Genomic DNA, 20705 nt, shown 5'->3' on the forward strand with positions numbered 1-20705 from the left:
ACTCACTTAATTACTTTTGCAATCATACTATGTGTCAAATAAGTTTCCTTTCATTTAAAGTAAACGCTGTCTATTACAAATACTGATATTCCGAAGTCGACATTTTTGCAAATAAATGTGACCATTCATTTCAATGTTGCACTGTTAGCCAACCGTCCATGTTGCAGTGGAAATTGCAATTAGGTTGCAACAGTGTATGGAAATATACATTTTTATGGACAAATCGGGAACAACTGTGATCAAATGACATTTTATTCCGTGCATTAATAGCATCGACAACATGAAAATGTTATTAGAGGGGAATGGGATTCTGTTAAAATAATTTGTTCAGTATCCTAGAAATTTTTGTAATCAATAAATACATAACCATTCAGAATGTATTGTATTTATTACAGTAGATACCAATGAAAATTTAATGTTCACGTAAGATTATTATCTGATTTCTGGTAGACTGTCTTTAAGAATTTAAGTTTTATCGTCACCAACAGAAACCTGCTACCAAAGTACATTCTTCTGGTATCATTGAAGAAGGTTCCTTCAATAACAAGCAAGTACATATTTATGACCAACAGTGGTGCTCCACTTACATTCTTTCCGCTAGTCTAAACATTTTTAAATAACGTCTTTCCAGATCGACGATTGTGCCGAGGTCAGTCTTCTGTAAGTACAACGTGACCTTATCTTGTTCTATTGACTTAAATATTTCACATTTTTCGTTTCACGTCAAAGGAATGCGTATAACAACTATTTTTAGCTCAACGCAGTGTATTACAGTAAAATTTCAAAATTAAATTGTGTATACAGAATACGAGATGTTTTACTACCTTTACTTAGTAAAATCACATTCTGTTATATTAGTGAACGTTTATAGATCATACTGATCCTTAGAATGACTGCAATAGCAATATTGCTAGTAATCCTGTTCAACGCATTATACGCGATAACTCGTTATATAAGTATCATGCAATTACGCACGTAATATATTTCATAATATTAATAAACATATAACAGGCAAATTAAAACATATTTTAGTTTTTCTTTTATTCAATCGAAATATTACGAAACACGTATAAACCTTTCCCCGATAGAAAATTACAATTGTAATATTAATAGATGTATAAGTAAATTAATATTTTTAACTTTAGTCTTTATTTATACTTAACTTTCTACCTAATCAAAAAGAAAATATTTAATTATACATAATACACAGATTTAATAAAAAGACGAGTCTGTTTTACAATTATGCACTACAATTGAACACTCTAATTTAAGGAAAACGTCAGTTTGATAAATATTATTCTATAAACACCTCTGTAGAAAATTAGACAAATCAGTGATATTTTATTATCACAAAAATATTTAAACGATAGTTAAATAAAAAGAAATCATCAAAGTGCAGCAATTTTTTCAAACGTTCTTATACTTAAACTTGAACTTTCAAAGATAAATATTTACATAAATTCATATTCAACGCGCAAAAGTTGAAACAGCGGATGTCTATTGATTGTCACAAATTCGAGAAACAGAACAAATTTCCTGTACACCGCTAACGACTTACCACAAACAATTGATTTATTAATTAGTCGTCGTCGACGTTTTATAGACAACATCCGTAATGGAATACCATGACCAAACCGTGCACCCGACAATTGGTAATTACTCGAAAGTAAGCGGTGATCTTCATGCACGTATTAAAAAGTGAAAGTAATATTTTTAATTCGAGCACACGTGCTCACACACACACATGCAAAACGATGTGTGCCCTTCCATTCCTCGCTGTTATTCTTCCCCTTGGTTTCTTTCTTTTCCCCTTAACATTAAAACTACCAAGCAGTCGAATTGGTTTTACTTAATTTCCTTGTAGAAACACTAAGAATGCATCTATTGAAATTTCAAATTATTTGTAATTATATCTGGGCATTACTGAAACAATTACCTTAATAACTTCCCAGGAAAGCACTGATTCCCTTTTCAATAATCGCTAAAGAAGAAACGGGGAATGTATAATTTTGACCTGTCTGGTGGTTCTAGTGTTAACACTAGAGCAATCGAACAGTTCAATGGATCAGTTTCGATTTCTTTTGTAGAAATTAAAAAAGTGTATTATTTATTGAGGTTCCATTTGACTTCTATTTTATTATCCAAAGAGAAAGAAACGTTGATTTCTGAATTCAAGTTAATATTTTGTTTATCTAAATACGTGCTATTTGGTTAGCATGCACTTTTACCGCGACGTAACGCGAACACGAAAAAACTGTTAAACATGTAATTAACAACTTGAACGATCAATTTATGGCTAGTGGGAAAGCTAGCATTTCACGTTACGCAGAATTTACATTTCACTGTATTAACGCTGTATCTAACGGAAGCCTATTAACAGATTCCTCAATCTTCGTACTGCCATAAATTGAACAAGTAAAGGTAACTTAAATTAGATCACGTTTAAGATTTTCTAAAGAGAACTATCCAATGTATACGCAATATTTGTACACTAATGAGATAAGGATAAAGAAGTTTAAATGTATAAATAGATAAGATAGCTTGTATAAAGTAGGAGTTTGGACACCAAATGCTTTCCTTAGTCGTGAGGCTGACAATATTTTAATAAAATTTTATATTTCTCTTTTACGTAATGATACCCTAATTATCTATAATTGTTGTTGCCATAGTAAAATCGATGAAGAAGTATTTGGCACTTAATCATTAAAGAAATAATGCACAATCGACGATAAGTGGCGCATTCGATGTAGAATATTACTATAAGCTGTTTATAGAAATCGGTATATATTAATATTAATATAGTAGTATTATATATATATATTGTTGTATAACTAGTTATATAATTTAAGTAATAGTAATCTAGTTATATATGCATAGTTTACTTGGTGCTTACAAAAAATGCACGGTCAGCAGTGTTTTAACATTCGTTCCTTTTCGTAGGATCGAACACACACGCAGGTCGTGCGTTATCGTAATACCGTTCGTGAAATGTGGCTTGCTCCTCGCTAGAAGAAAAAACGAAAGATCTCGTTACCTCCACGGCCCGTGTCGAGAGATACGCGAGATGCATTTTTCCGTTCGCCGAGCGCGTCAAGAATTCACGCTGCAACAGGGGAGTAGAAATAGTTGGCAAATGGTCGGACGCCGACCACAGGAACTGGTACAGAATGCCGTGGGCGAGCTGTCACAGAGCCATGACAATGGCTGTTTAGCTGAACGCTTCCCCTAGTTTCATATATAGTTCATCGTATACAAATAAAATATATATAGTGTGCAATATAAAAAAACAAGATGACATTTTAATATATAATATGTACATTTTTATTATATTAAATATTTATTGATTAATATTATATTATATTATATTATATTATATATATGTATATATGTGTATATGTATAAACATTTATTACTGTATTAAATAAACAGTTACGACAGGTCTAATTGTAAGAATGATAAAAGAAAGGGTTGTGTTCCAGAAGTTTGTTTAGTTGCAGAATTATATTTTGTTACGTGATTATTTTTAGAATGGCAAATTTAATAATTTATTTATTCCTTAATTTCTTATCTAACGACACCTTAAGTAAGAAAAATAAATTATAATCCGACATATCCGTCTTTATTAATTATCTTTCAATACGTTGGTATGATTAATAGTTCATATCCAGTTCTCAGAGATTGAGGTAATAAAAGAAAAAAGAAAGCAAGAAATTCTTGTTAGTATTCTCTTAACGATGTGTTCAATGCTGCAAGAATGAATTACAAAACTTCGAAACTGCTTAATTTACTGAATCAACCGTTATGGTAGTCACGATAATATCTTATTTTGCCAATGAATGTCAGTAATTAAGTAACACCATGTAATCAATATTTTTGCAATTGTAGTCTAACGTTCGAAATATTTTCTGACGGTTTCAAGTTTCTTAAAAGAATTATTTAACGAGAGGAGAGCTCAACAATTACCAGCAAATTATGAAATCAATTACTAATTAAAGAATGATTCATATGAATTGTGTTTTACGATTACTAATCAGACTCTTTTACGTATCCAATCAAAAATTTATTATTATCGTCCCTTATATCAAGTCGCATGAGCTATAAAACTTAATGAAAATATAATGAAAATACAAACTTTCGAGCTGTTCACTCATATCTCCAATTTATTTATTTTATTAGAATATTTTGTTTTATTTTTCATATAAAAACTGTGTATGCAGTTTATAATTATAAATTCATAGTATAACATATAATATTTCTTGAACATAAACATCACAAAATTGGGAACTCTGAGACATGTCATTATTCTTATTCTGTACCATGGAAAAGAACACATAACATTATTGTTAATTAAATAAAAATCACTGGCGTTATTGCAGATACAAAATAATAAGAATAAATAATACGTAGCTCGCTCTTGTATTTTTGGTCCTCGTATTTCTGTATTCTATTGTCTGTATGTATGTTCCTTTCATATCTGTTGTCGACATTTATTATATTATACCACCAAATTACATTATTTGTGTAAAAACGAAGGAAAAACGAATGCAGCACTATTTAATTATAAAAACCTGAAATTTATTATGATGCAGTTCTGGTTAAATTTTGTATTATTCATGATTTCGAGACAAAAATTCTTAAATATATCATGAAAAATATGAAAAACGGAGAACAAATTTTTTCACTATTTTCCCTTATTCTCTAATATATTTGGCACTAAGAATCATTTCACATCGCAAAATAAAAAGTTGCATGTTATAATTTGCATGGAAATGTTCACATTTCTCACAATATTGTTCTTCGTTTCTCTTTTATTGAAAAAAAGTTGAAATAGTAAATACTTAAAACAAAATAAATTATAATTAACTCGATAAATTAAATATCTATGTGTAATCGATCATACGTATTTTAATCCCAGAAATATGGGAGAAGTCATGCAATTAGAGCTCGGACGCAAATGGGTTAACCATCATGTTAGCAACAAAAATGCCAATATTTATCCAAATTATGGTATTACGATATTTTTACGTAAACTCTTCATTTTCAAAGCAGCGGTCCGCGTAAAAATGTTTCAGAAGTGGAGATCCGAAGCAATTTTGTCAAATTTTGCTTTAGGATAGAACAAAATTACATAGAAGGTTTCAAAGTGAGTATTTACCCGGTTACTTGGTTGCCAACATAAAAGTTAATCCTTATAGTGTCGAACAATATATCGATGTTATTAATAATACTAATTATGAAATATTGAAATACTGTAAAATTGAAAAATTGAAAAATTGAAATATATTTGGCATTTATTTATTCTCCCTTTATTTTGTAACATATTCCTTTCCGAAGTTGGCAAACCACATAAGTATCACCAATAACGATACATCATTATTCGACATCAGTATAAGGGTTAAAGCCGCGAGTTCAGTAGAATGGCCAGTTTGGCACAAGGTGTGAAAAAAATGAAAGGCCAGGATACGTTTGAAATGATATGAATATATTATATTTCCGTAAGAAATTCGCATAAGTATGCATAGCGTATTAATCGTCCATCACATGAAAGTTAAAGTGTGTATACCACACACAATGATACCGGATTACTTAAGATAAATTATTGTTGTTACGAGACATAATGAACGATCCAAAGAGTATCCTCATAAATACAGCAAGATAAGAAATCGCGCGCGACGCGTTAACATCGGTCATCAACGAACTCGGAGCAACGACGAGGCGGAAGTGTAACGACGCTCGGAGTCCGATCTCGTCCGCCATGTTTCTCTCATTTGTCAGTGCTCGCCATATAATTTTACGGTGTGAATGTCCCGTTGTTTGCTTACTTACACGTTACTGTATCTGCGTAGAATTTTTTCCCCGAAAGTAGCTGGAATTCTCGAAAGTGCGCGCGCGTTCCTGCGACAAAAGGATCACCGGTCCAGCTTACTCGCTCGAGACACGGAGGAAGAAACGATACGACAAACGCGACGTGAAAGTTTGGCCAATTAATATCGATGCGTGATATTTCGCATATTCTCTGTCCCATTAATCATCGAAGTTTGAATAGCAAGCTTCGATTGAAATTGAAACGAGGAGAATCGAGTTCGAGTATCCCATTCGTAAAGTGAACAGGAAAATTCGAGTGATCGCAAAACAACTGGATCATCAGATTATTTTTCCCGATTACTGTGATCATTTCTTTATTTCACTTCGATACTCTCGTTTCACTTTCCATGTTTATTTATTTATTTATTTATTTCCGAACGATTCGAAGAGTCACCGTTCCGATTGAAAGTTTGGTTCAGACTCCATCGTTATGCGGCTCGTCTGTGACACCGAGTTCTCCATTTTGTTTTTACACATCGCTTCTTCCACTTCGTGATTCCTCTCTCTCTTTCTTTTTCTCTCATTCTTTCTCTTTCTCTCTCTTTCATTCTTTCTCTTTCTCTCTCTCTCTCTCTCTCCCCCTCTCTCTCTTTATCTCTCTCGCCTATTACACGGTTTCCCATCGCCATGTCTTCCACGGTGCTTTTGTTGAACACGGTTAAACGATCCGCCTTCCCCCGTTCAGATGTTGCTCCCTGTCTCCCTCATTTTTCCCCTCTTCCGTTCCCCACACTCTCCTGTTCATCTTCGTCCCGATTACATAATTATGCATTTGCCTTTCTCGGCCCAGGGATTGTTTTTCTTGTCGGGCGCGTGTATCAGCGGGTCAGTCTTCTCGTTTTCTTCGACGTACTCCCTCATCCTAGAAAAAGATGAACGAATATGTCAGTTAGTCTTCCTTCTTTTGTTCCACTTTGGTACGAAAGTAAGTTGAAACGAACGATTAGGCGAAAATTTCAATGAAACGCTCAATGATAGAATAATCCTCATTTAATTGGAATAAGTGATTTATTTCACAACATGGCTTGTGAACTGCCCTTAAAATGGATAATGATGCAATTCGAGTTGCCTGTTTTTCCAATTGAAATTTTTTACTACGCTCTGAGAAGGTTTATCTCCTTGGCAGTTCAACGGTTAACCCCTTGTCCTATAATACCGTGTTAGACTCATGATGAGAGTTTTAACTTGAACTCGACAAATCATAATTTTAATTGTTTCCTTTGAATATTAATTAAATATTACTGTTATATTATCAACCGTTGAACTTCACAGCAAACGTAGACATAAAATAAATATCAAATTCTTTTCTTTATTCTGAGAAATTATCAACGATAAAGCGGTTTCCTGAAGTTCGGTTGTTAAAGAAATCATAAGACAAGGGTTCAGTTGAAATATACGTGAAAGTAACAAACATCAGTCTCACCGTAGGAATCGATGCTAAATCTGCAATTCTTTTCACATTTAGATTATTTAAATAACTAATTATGTAAGACAGACTGAATATAGACCTAATCAGAAATCAATTGGAGTCTTGGTTGAGTTTGGACTAATTAATTAATTAACTAAACCGTAACGATTAGATAAAGTTACCAAACTGTACGTTTATCGAGGCAACACTTAATTTATAATTTTTAAACACTTTGGCATGAAGAAAAAGGTAAAGGTAAAAGGTAAGTTTGTAGTTGTAATGCAAAACTATAACAGTTTCATTGACTCCAAATGATAATAAAATGAATAAATAAGTAATGCGTTGCTTAAGCTAAATGAAGCGAATTATACACAGCAAGCAATTACAGTATTTCCTGTTGACAGACTTCAAACTTTACTGATTAAAGAAAATTACAATAAATCACATTACATCATACCCATATACCCTTATTCCCCGATGAGCTATCGATTGTCGCGTAACTCAAGGTGCACTCGGACCAATGATAAAGACGCAATTGCAATTACCATACGTTACAAGTATAACCAGCTCGTAATCAACTGAATTACAGGTATTCCGTTTATAAAACACGACGAGGGAATTCGAAGAACGCGCAATGACCTATTATCATCAATCCTGAGAAGTGATCCGCGAATTCCTGCGGCGGATCCTGCAGGACGCTCGGCCATCCAAGATGGCGGCCGCGAGCGGTACAGAAATGTGATTCGAATCTGAAATAAATTATGAAATCGTTTGGAAATCAGTTTTGCGAGGCGTAGGATTGCTCTGAATGTAACAAGGTTACAGCGACGCGAAGAAAATCACGGGGAATCGAATAAGGAATAGTTGGCCGCTGCGAACAGCTCGGTGAAAGGGACTCGGCCCTCCTCGGGCCGATTTTGCGTTCAAGGAGAGCTCTGTGTGCTGAAGGAACGCGCTCGCGCGCCTGTCTTATTACAGGCAGCCGATTTTTCGTATTTTCTTGCCGCGCGTTTTCGAGCAGAGTGTAATCGATTACACGTGCCAACGGTTCGCGTAGTTAATCTCGATGAGCGAATTGGGAAAAGGAACGGATAATGTAAAAACGAGGAGAACCGATGTTTCATCTATTGACATTGTCATATTCTAACATGATTTACGAATGTTTCTGAAATCGTTGTTTGTTCGATTATAAATATTTGTAAAAGAACGTGAGTTAAGGAAATCGTGAGTAACCACGTTGAAGAGAATTAACCTTTCCGAAATGTTAAATGTTTCTTGACCGCGGTTTATGAACGCTGGTAACGCCGCCGCTAAGAAATGTCTCGCGATCTAGTTAGACAACTTACGATTTAGCAGAAAATGCAAGAAAATTATAGGCTTTCACTTATCGTTTTATATTAGACACGAATGTAGGTTAACGACCTGCTACCGTTGCCACTATGATTTTCGTTGTTCGTTATTTCATAGAATGTTTTCTCTTTTTCAATGGCTCGCTGGCACTGTTTTACCGTCTGGTAGTGTTCGAACGATCAATTGTTTGTTCCCGTGAAGAATTAAATTTCTAAATTTAATTTGTAGTTTTCTAGATAATTTTACGCTGTAAATGTTTCGGTACATCGGCGATAACTTTTTTTTATGTGACTGTATAGTATTGTATTCGTTAAACACGTAAGCACGTACAGGTCGTTAGCGTTCATTGTTCGTGTCAAAAGAATGCAAACGATATGCTTCATTAAGAAAACAATAATTACAATTTCTAAGATGATTTGAGGAGTTTAATTAAATATTATTAGTTTGTACAATAAAATATAAACTCGTAACATTAGCGAAAAATAACCTGAAATTACTTATAAGTCACTATTATTTATGAGCATGTAAATGCCCAAGTATTTTATTATGTAAATAGCTCTTATTCTTCGAATTTATTCTTCTCACAGATATTTGAGTTTATTAAAACTTTTGCTTTTAGGTAAGTTCCATGAATCGCAAAGTGTCGAGAATGTTATTTCTTTACACCCCGTACGGGCATGAAAGCGATATCCTAACAAGAATTTCAGCACATATTATAGAAACCAACGGAAAAGCTGCAGGTGGTAAATGTGAAAGGTCAGTCATTGCAAGCAGTTGGCAAAGTGGTAAACTTGTTACTCTAGAAAGAAACTTCTACTGTTTTTGAAATAATTTTGAATAAAACCAACAAGCCCATAAAAAACTGTGTGATATCGGTAATAATCTCTTTTCAAATAAAAGATCTTAATATTTCAGTGCATAGATACTTATTTCCAAGTAAGTAAATTTACTATTTTACGTCTTTTTTTTCTTATATTCAATATCAGTCTTCCTTTCTTATTACTTTCTTGTTAAATAAAATGAAAAATAACACAGTACCCCTTTATAAAATACAAAAACGATAAATTAGTGAATCAAGCAATAAATATAATGACAATTTTTTTCCTTTGAATAATCATTAATTTTACTTACTTCTTTCTTATATTTAAAAATGAAACGAAAAAAGCGACCTTCTACTCCCACAGAAAATATCAAAGCGATAAATAAAAAATGTATAAATAAACGTATTAACATTTTTCTTCGTAGTAATCATTCGTCCCTCTTATCTTTTACTAACATTCCAAACGAAACGAAATAAATATATTTAACTGTATTAGAAAGTATCGAAACGATACATATATTTATTTGCCAATAAATAAATAAGCGTATTAGTCACTTTTTGGATTAGAGCAGCTATTCGTTCTTCTTCTAATTTTCATTTCAAATAATATGGAAGAATAAAAGTGAACCTTGTTAACAGTAAACGTACCGACACTTTCCCGTTTGCCTATTCCTACCGTAACCAGTCGAATAAGTGATTATAAAATAAAGGTAAACAAATTACCTTTGTTTAAATTGATTGTAAAAATTGAAAAACTGATCACTCAGACTATGTAGATTTTGTTATACAGTTACGTGTACAAGAGAAAACGCAAAGTTTTTAATGAAATTTTCAAACTGGTCATTCGATCGGCCGCGGTACGTTTAGTGTTAAATATCAGAAGAACGAAGGATATCACTTCTGACGAAGATTTCTCGATCGTGGAACGTGGCAAAGGGAAAACGCGATGGAGGAGGATACGATACACGCCACGGGGGACAGTGGCGCGAGCGAAAGATTAGTTTGATCGGAAAGGGGGGAAAAAATGGTTGGTACCTTTCACTCCGGCACTCTCCGAGTAGTCGACCGCGGAAACTTTTTGCTTTCAGGGTACGATTCGCCTCGAAAACCGCAAGACCGGGATAACTCTGCCGGTCGAACGCAGTTCCGCGTTGTTCCGCGCGTTGTTCCGCAACCGGGAACACTATCGAACTTCCCATGTGTTATTAAACCCTCGTTGCCGATGCATCATCGCGATAGGTCCCGTGTAAACTCGAATTCCAGTTCGACACGCGGTACCGTTCGGAACGCCGGTCTAGATAAGGATCTCCTTTCTTTCGCTGCCCGCCGACGTCACCCAAATTTTCATCAACCTCCCATTTTCCCAGCACTTTCCATCGGATGAAAAGTTGGACGATTCGATGGATCTTCTGAGATCTTATCCAATGAGCCATGCAACTACAGTTAATAACCAATTTTTGCTTTTCCTATGGCTTTCAGCGGTCCATGAACGATATTCATCAATTTTTGCTGACTACTGAATCATAAAATGAAAGAATATTTTTCTTTGTTGTTCTTCGTTAGTGAGAAATTTAATATTGCAATTGAATAAAATGATGAATTTTAGAAATTCAGTTTATTCAGTAGAAAAGTTATGTCTGCAATTTGACAATTAGTATTCCAGTTATTTATAATAATAATTGTTGTTAAACATTCTTATTAATGTGAATTGACACTGTGCAGTGGAATATTGAAGTTGTCATTAATAATCTTGTTATTAATAATTTTCCAACTAAGAAATAACTTACATATTTTAGAAATATATATAATTCACTGTAAGAATGAAATATTTCATTGAAATTGACAAATTTTTGGATTTTTATTCTCTAGATTCAAAGAAATTTATTAAGACTGGAAACCGCAATTTACCATATCAAAGATGCAAGTGATGCACACTAATACTGGATACAACGATCGCCTAAAAAACTTTCATTCATGTGTTCGCCTTTCCTTTTATTCCTTTTAACTGACGTTTAGTAAATTGGAGCGAACTTTCTATTGTTTGCTGATATTATGTCGAACTTTCTTACACCGGTTTACGTTGTAGTAAACAGGTTGATGAACTTAAATCTCGTATCGTTACTTACTCATGATTTCTCGAATTTTAAAAATTTCTAATAATACATTTACGAAAAGTTATCAAATATTAGTTTCAATATAAGCATGCTTTTTCTAAATCACTTTAATAAACATTTATTTTTAATTGATTTATTTATCCATTTATTTAATTACTGGTAATTCACTTTTCTGACTTACTTCCTTCAATAATATAGAATTAAGAAATTTCAATAAAACATTTTGTTTACCTTTATTTCAGCTTCTTAAAATGTAAATTTCACGCAATTAAATTAAAAATTAATTTTTGTTATTTTACAGTTGAAATTTACGTTTATATTGAAACAAAAATGGTAGTATCGATCATCGGTAAAGCAGGTACCTAACATTTTTAATTGAATCTGAAATTTTAATTTAATTTTTTAGATTTAACAAAATTAACCAAGATCACTATTTTCTTGTTGCGTGTTACCCATACAAATTTCAATATACAGTTAAATTTCAAAAATAATTTTGGCCTCAAGTAAAAGTTACACTATTCACGTTAAAATCCTTTGGCTGACATGTCTGATGTCTTACCAAACAATCATCCGTCAAGAAAAGAAAATCGTGAAATTGTTGCGGTAATCCTTTGTCTTTTCTGATTCATCCGTAGCCCCTAAGGTAATCACAGGCGATTTTCACTTCTTATTAAGCCGGTATCTAAGAAATTTTTTCTTATTTCGAGGTCTTGTCCATTACACAACCGTGAGAATTTAATCTTCTGGGAAAACAATGCGTGCCCACATAATTTTAGACGTCGAATTACTGCGAGGGACATTGTAAATTGCGAGAAACAGCATCCCCTAAACGGTCTGACTTTGCTATTCAATCGACAGATTCAAGATAACTCCTGCTGATGATGTAAAATTACGCTTGTTGCGTGCCCAATCATCCTAAAATTAGAAAAATTGCAGTCACCTTGCAGAATTCGAAAAATTATGCCCCTCTTTTTATTAAACCCCACTATACATTACATAGCAGACATAAATCTGTGTAAAAACCGAATTTTCAAACGTAAACACAAAATTGCTTAAGTAATTTTCAAAAAAACTACCATCATCAACTTGAAATTAATTTTACTAATCGATGATCGCGTTACTTAAGAATAAGAATTTATAAAAACAATCGATTAGTAAGTAACTTTTACACCTCACTAATTACATTCCAACTGTTCCTTTTTACGTAACAAATTATACAGCTTTTTCCATGTAAAATGGGAATAAGAAAATCATATTGTACTCAAGAACAGGAGAGAGACGGATAAAAATATTTCACATTCAACACTGGGACTAGAAAATATCTATATGTTACATATCTAACGTTGTACATGAAAATAAACAGGAAACAGAAGAGGAGGTTTTACACATCGGAATAGAAAGAAAGGAAAATTTCATGAGTCAACAACCCCCATCCTCCATCTTCAAGCCCAGAAATCTTTACGGTGTTATCGGAACAGTTACGATCGTCCAGACTAACATGAAAGGTACGCGAGCTCCGATATTGAATGTCTGAAAGTGATCGGTGCGCGAATATGCGATTAACCGACACTCCACGTCCAAGGAGAGCCTGTCCAGCCGCGGCCTGTGTAATATGGGAACGTCGCGCGTCGGTGTAATTCAGCCTTGGCTGTTAATTGCTGGCCGCGTGTGGTGGCACCACGCGCCATGCCACTTACGTCGTCATCCACTCGTTTTTTGTCAATTCCCCGATTCGTCTAACAATTAAGGATCGCAATCACGTTGCCCAATATACTTTAATACCTTAACTGAGTCAACGGTGACCCGTTCCAGGCTTTTCATCCGGGTCGTTGGCCAGTGAGGATGCAGCAACATGTCCATACGGATTCTAATCAGTTTCAGTACTTAACACTAGGTTTACGAGCATTTATTCTATCGTTTATTTTATTGTTCCTAGAAAAATTGATGTTCACTTGGATATTGGTAATCAGAGATTTAAGAATAGACCGTTAGAACTGTTAAATTAGAACCGAGATGAACGTTTACCAAGTAATGTTTATAAAATCCAATGTGTGAAATTGATGTGTTACATAAACCTAGTGGTAAGCCCTTAACCCCTTGCAGTAGAGTGACATGTCAGACTCATGGCGAAGGTTTTCAACAGAATTTGACAAGCATAAATTTTACTCGATTCTTTTGAATTCGAATGAAATATTCTTTTATTGCCGATGGTTGCACTTTACAGCAAACATGGACATAAAATATGCTTAGAATGTTTCTCTTTTTCCAGTGGAGTACCAATGGCGAAATAGTTGTGGTTGAAAAATAAATCATAGGGTAATGGATTCGCCTATTAGAGATTAGGATTTTTTTTTTAAATAACTACCTAGGAGTCAAGATTCGAAACACTTTCACCATTACTTGTTCATTTTTTGTAATCCCGACAATCTTGTTCGTGGGTTATTCCTTCTGCTGTTAACTTGAAATCAATACAAGTGTCAACCTTTGGATACCTTTAATCTTTGTTACTAGTAAAGTAAGCCAGTTTCTTACTAATAATTGATAATAGAAATTCATGACCATTATACACACCGTGTGTGATTGGTCTTTTTGACTAAGTAGTTCATTGCACACCTGATGTATTAGTCCCGAATGGGTTATCACGTTGACCACTAAATCGAAACTCAAAAAATTATTTATACAATGAAAAGAGTTTTTACACAAATAGCAATAAAGGATTACACATTCTTAATTTTTATTCAACGGATAAAAACGATTTATTTTTAAAATGTTAATCGATAGTGTTAATTTGCATTGTTTAATTGAACTTGATAAATTTATAAACACTAACCCTGACGTTCAACGTAATGGTTACGCATAATAAAATTACGTACACTCAAATAGTACCAAAAATTTACTACCGCAAAGTTACATTAAATAAAACACAAACTACAAAGAAGAATGACAACCTATAAAATTTTCTAAATATAACAGCACACTGTTACTAAATAACACGGTCCATAAATAGCACACCAAAGTTATTAAAATATCAACAGCCATCAATAACACCCCAACGTCGCGTCTAAAACGAAACCACAGAAGAGTTTAAAGGGAAAAATCAAAAGAGTACAAGAAAATCATAGCTTACCAGACGTTTCTCTCGTACATCAATTAACAACACGTTTCATGAAAAATACACGATTAAGAAACCATAATATCACGGTAATGCCACAATACACAAAGTAAATGACGAATAGATAAAATTTCACGATAGGGAAAAAGAAAAATCGTATTTGCCGATTCCTGCACGCAAATGTCACCGTCTCGTGCACCATAAGAAGCTTGGGTGTTACAGGTACTATAAACAAAAAATTAAATAAAACAAAAAGTAATGCGGGCTGGTAAAATGCGTAAACTGTTTTTTCAAGGTATTTATATGTGAATGAAGTCGTTTGGTGAACTTACGCTGCAATACTTTTCGACAGGGGCCATCGATCCATGCTGACCTGGTACTTCATGTTCTCGATCTGCTTCTTCAACGCGTCCTTGTCCATGTTGGCGAGTACACTGGGATCCATGGTTATAGCCGCGCCTCTCTTTCGCCAGATAAGAGCCGAATAGCGCTTGCGCCTCTACGAAAAATCAATAGGACTGTCTCTGTATGGGGGCTCCTGTTAATGGAACACCGAACTATGTACGTCAACGGCAGGCAACAGGAAATTTGATTCTGTTGGGGAAACTACAGGAACCACCCTCACTTCTTCGTCAACCTTCGTCAACCCCTTAAGATTCGTCTAATAAATAATATCATGTTTGTTATACGCGATCTTAAGCTTCATCCTCCCCTTAAAAAGGACACAGCGAAAATTAATCTCTATTTGGATCGAAAACGACCTTAGAGCTTAATCAAGGTTAACCAATTTGCATCATCTAATTATATGTAAAATATTCTCTTAACGTTAAACTTCTTTTCCTTGATTACATTTGAATCAGTAACGCGTATAAATGAGTAATTCGTAATAAATAATAAATAGTAATAATATGATAATATAATAAATAATAAATAGTAATAATATGATAATATAATAAATAATAAATAGTAATAATATGATAATATAATAAATAATAAATAGTAACAGTAGTGTAATGATATGGTAATGTTGAATGATTATTCATTGTCAATATAGATTCATTGTTACAAGAAATGTAGATTTACGAAGAACACAGAATCAATTTTGTTTTTAGCAAATTAATAATAATGGGATACCGATTGTGAAATTATAAGGCAAAGAATGAATGAAAATCAGTATTATTTACTAGTTAAAATTAGAAGACTGTAGCTGAACTGTGAAGATAACTGTACACTAGGAAATTGTACTGCATAGACAGGATTCGGTATTTTTTTAAGAAGACGGAAGAAGATAAAGAGTTTTATAGGCTATTGTTTCATAGCGAATATTTCAGTACTATTTCTCTTTAGATACGCTTATTAACTATAATTATAGAGAACCATTTGTTTCATTAAGAAAGCGGATGTTTATTAACTAGGTCATCAAATTCTTAACTTCACACATTTTTTCTGCATTAACTGTAAAAACTATAAAAATTGATCATTACAGAAAACGATACTGCAAACTCTCCCAATTAAAATGACATATATATTGATGGCATTAATTGATGAACACTGCATCATGGATTCTGTTTCCGATTGAGAAAATAAAATATTTCCGTGAGGCATGGGATACCGTCAGTGATTCTTAACGTCAACAATCAGTTAATACTCCAAGAAGAGTTAAGCGCAACACAGCTGTTCCAAGCGAATTACATAACTTACGTCACTGTTATATTACTTTACCTAGAATAATTTATACAATCATTTTTTGAGACGAACAGTGCATACCTTTCACAATTAACGAGTACAATATACATATAATAAAGAATTTAATCAGTCCTTCAAAATAAATTTCTTAACAACGAACAATAATGAAAATAAACGGTTTCATTCAATGCCCCCAAATCTACAAGAATCATATATTTAATGTTGAAATATAAAATATGTGCTGTATAGTAGGAGTACCATTAAATAAAACTATGCAAAAACGAGTGACGATAACAAAACATCGTTTTATTCAGACTTCGTTAACACGTGTCTACTATTTATAGGTTGTTTCTTGATAGAAAACCTGGAGTACACGTTGATGGTCATAATAACTGTCCATCCCACTACATAATCACAACACGTGGGTGATAGAAGTGGGACGAACAACTATTATGATGTTCGATATATCTCTTCCTTCTTTTCAGAAACAATGTATTACAATATGCATTTAAACGAGTCAAGTTCATTATTCATCGTGTAAACGACGGGATATTTTTGAGCGACAATGTGGTTTATATTTCCAGTAATCAACATCTACGTGTTTAGACAAAAATTTATGACTTAAGTATATAAAATATAGCCCACTTTCACAAAATAAATGTAAATGTAAATATAAATGTAAATATAAATAAGCAAAAATTTCCAGAAGAGTTCAGTGGTTAAAAGAAAATTAATCTTTACGAAATAAATTTGAAACAGAATGAATAAAACTTTTATATTGTTGAAGAAAGATGATTTTTCCGGAGTTAAAAATGGAATAAACTAACCCTAGCGAAATGGAAGATTAATGGGAAATTTTACGATTGTTCGTTGAGCTGGTTTTGAATCGAGCGTTATTTATAAACTTCACGCCAGCTGATCAGGAACTTGATATTTCCAGCGGAAATAATACTGCTTGAATTTCAATAAGGTGCACACGTTGGACGGACGACATGTTATTCGTCCCTCTAATCAATTCCTAACCATCTTTAATTTACTCCTGCATGCACATTCATTTTTCTTTGCATTGAGATTTGTTCTGAATGCAAGGAATACCAAAAATTGTTTACTCCCTTGAATACGCTACAGTTCAGAATTTGATCACAGTTCCAAATTTATATGTAGAAAAAGTGATGTATGACTAAAAAATGGTCTCATGTAGTCTGCAGGTGAAGCTTGTTGCGCATATCCAAACATTATTTTCGTCATAAGAATGGGCGTATGGAGGAAAAAGATACTTATATATAATAGATATAAAGATATATTCACATTATTCCATTTTTGTCTACCTTTCGATAGCTAATCATTGCTTTGACACCATCAATCTATCAGTCACGCATCTACAGTACAAGTTTCGAAGAAATCCCGTCTGTGAGATCAATTATTGTCAAAAACATTTATTTGTGAATGGAATTGTTGTAAAAAAATTTGGTAATACATTTCTGTCATATTAAGACATAAGAAATAACGCGTTCGAAAATGGTATTTTATGATATAATTCTGTTCATTTCTTATTGCCGTACATTTTACTCTATTTCACCAGATGTACGATAAGGCACTAAAAAATAAAGAGAATTACATAATAAAATACCATTTTCGAACACGTTCTTAAAGGAAAATATATTGAGGAAGTGGCTGGTTCCATGAAAAGACGAAGGAAAACATATAAATGTTGCCAAAATTCTGACAAGTTCATATCTGACGAGCGTGCACAAACGATTACAAGACGTAATAATTGTAGATTATCAGTATAATAAATAAATGTAATTTATACAATACATCCTTTATTTATATATAAACAAATAATTAATATGTTAGTTAGCAAAAAGGACAACTTTTTTGTTTATCAATATTCCTTCCCCTGTCATCCATCTTGTGGATACCCGTGAGTAAAGCATATGTTTCGTTTTTAAACTCTTTAACTTTTTATTTTTTACAAGAATCTTTATTTACTAAACGTGTCTTAACTCAAAAATGTCCAAAGAAAGAGCATCTAAAAGAATTTTTTAATATTCCAGTCAGAACATAATAAATTTTTATGTTTAAGTGGAAATGGTAACACGGGTATCCGATTATGCACATAAGGGTTAATTCATAAATATGAAATCATTGAAATATACAATTCTCGAATAGAAAATTAACGGGAAATCGAAATATTACAATAACTAACTGTACGTTTATGTAGAATGAATTAAACATTAAAGAATCGAAGAGATTTAAACATCGTTCTAAGAATATTTTCCAATAGACTATGCACTTTTAAGCAGTTACATCAAAATTCACTTTATTAGTATCATATAACTTCATTAACTATAAAAATAAACCTTTGTTCATTTACAGTATTCATAGGTCAACTCTAAAAGATACTATTTTGCGTAAAGTTGAGTAACTTGTTCGAATCAGTGTTTAGGGTGTTTCTCAATTATTGCATTAGACACAAAGGATGCATCAAGAGTTGCTACTTACCCGTGGAGTTCGAAGTGCGTAAAGATTCAAAAAAGAGATCTCGGACACGTGTCACAAGGGGTCTGTTGAATTTTGTCGAATATTAGAGTGGCACCGTAGAACTCACCTTGCCGGAGGTCGATAAAGTTCTGAGTGGAGCTGACTCTTGGCAGGTTTCTCGATTCGCTTACGGAAGCCTCAAAAAAATCTCGGCAATCTAATTTGCTAGTAATTTACCTGCCAATATCACCAATCATTATTGTCATAGAACATTTTTTTAGAGAATGCTGTACCCTCTATAATCGAACACGAACGAAAGCTTGTGTGTTTCTTCGGTCCCTATTCGACTCTCATGAGTTACCATGAGAAATGGACATTTTTTTCGATACTTCAAAATCATAAAATTAGATCGAAACTCGCTGAATAAAGTATGAACATTTTTACAGCAGTTTAGTATAAAGAAATCAGTGTGATTATATATATCAGTGATGAATAGTTAGTTGTAAATAATAATGATAAAATACGGTTAAATCGTTCCTACGAAAATATAAGTCCTAAGATCTCTATAAATAGCAAAGATACCCATATATGTGTTTTTATAATTCGCACATCTTATTTCAGCAATCTCTATGCAAAATGTATAAATTATATTTCATTAAACTAAAATTATACTAAATTAAACAATATCAACCGTTTCTGCAATAGGTGTAAGCACTCATTGCAGAAATGATGGATACTGTTTAATCCCTTCAAATGGTTATTTGGCAAGTAAACATTACCCTCATTTGTCTTGGAAACAAGAAGCTTTATAATTACAATTATAGTGCATACTTAAAAATCAAAATACTTAAACAGGAATAATGTAATCGAGCAAGAGATAATATTTAAAGCTGATGAATCTATGCAAAAATGTCCAGCTTCGCCATCTAACAACGAAATTGAGAAATTAAACATAAATAACACAGACTTAAGATACATACCTACAAACGTTGCAGCTTACGGAAATTTTTGCTAGGATATCGGGGGTCTCAAGACCCCCATACCATTTCAGTGTAGCGTTCGATGTTACCGATAATAAAGATTGTAGACTCCTTAGTAAAAATCGGATTAATACCAGAACTATCGTAACAGTCAAAATGACTGGCTTTAATATTTTTGTTTCGTAATTATTGATATCTTAAAAGCATTGAATATTCGAAATGATCTTGAAAATAAATAGTTTTACTTGAGTACTATAATGAATGTCTGAAGAAACTGAAAATAGTCTATTGTTACAATTTTTATAGGGATTACATACTAATCGTATTAAATGCTCGGTAGTTCGGGTGTTAACTGTATGTACACTTCACTTTTGCTACAAGTGTGTCATATGATTTAGAGGCAACAAGTGCATAAGGCGCGTACATTTAAGCGATGGAAGTAGTATTTATTCAATAGAATATTGTACTTCATACAATACAGTTACGATAAGGTAGCTGGAAGAAGAACTACTCGTTTATTGAAACAGTCGAATGTTTGAGCCGGGCGATACCCGGCTCTCGTCCTCAACGGTAAAAGTACCTTACCAGGTCATGCCCTAACTTCGACCGGAAAGGGTTAAGATGAAATGCCATTAGTAGTTGCCCTTTTGAGCGACATTTTGTCGGGGCCTCTTCGGCATATCACCTCTTCTTTTCTTCGGTAGTTTGCCATTTCTGAAACCCTAAACTTCTTTAATAGCGAACAGTCAATGACACGGAAAAAGTCATTGACCTTCCGACAGCAGAATCGAGCAATTTCGTACGTTTCATCTAATCGTGCCTGGTACTGATCGCAAGCGCGATATCTAACAGAAACTTGAGAAGTTGAACTTAATATAACATAAAA

General features: G+C 33.3%; 1 protein-coding gene across 1 annotated transcript; it reads right to left on the reverse strand.

Moving 5' to 3' along the window:
- Positions 1-5461: 5461 nt before the first annotated feature.
- Ggamma30A (guanine nucleotide-binding protein subunit gamma-e) lies at positions 5462-19003 on the reverse strand. Its single transcript, XM_031979303.2, has 3 exons — positions 18861-19003; positions 15002-15168; positions 5462-6727 (listed from the first exon to the last, which is right to left on the reverse strand). Exons 2-3 carry the CDS (start codon positions 15112-15114, stop codon positions 6622-6624), a joined length of 219 nt encoding a protein of 72 aa, XP_031835163.1. The 5' UTR covers positions 15115-15168; positions 18861-19003; the 3' UTR covers positions 5462-6621.
- Positions 19004-20705: the final 1702 nt, after the last annotated feature.

The sequence above is a fragment of the Nomia melanderi genome, chromosome 3, assembly GCF_051020985.1.
Source record: "Nomia melanderi isolate GNS246 chromosome 3, iyNomMela1, whole genome shotgun sequence".
Lineage (NCBI taxonomy): Eukaryota > Metazoa > Arthropoda > Insecta > Hymenoptera > Halictidae > Nomia > Nomia melanderi.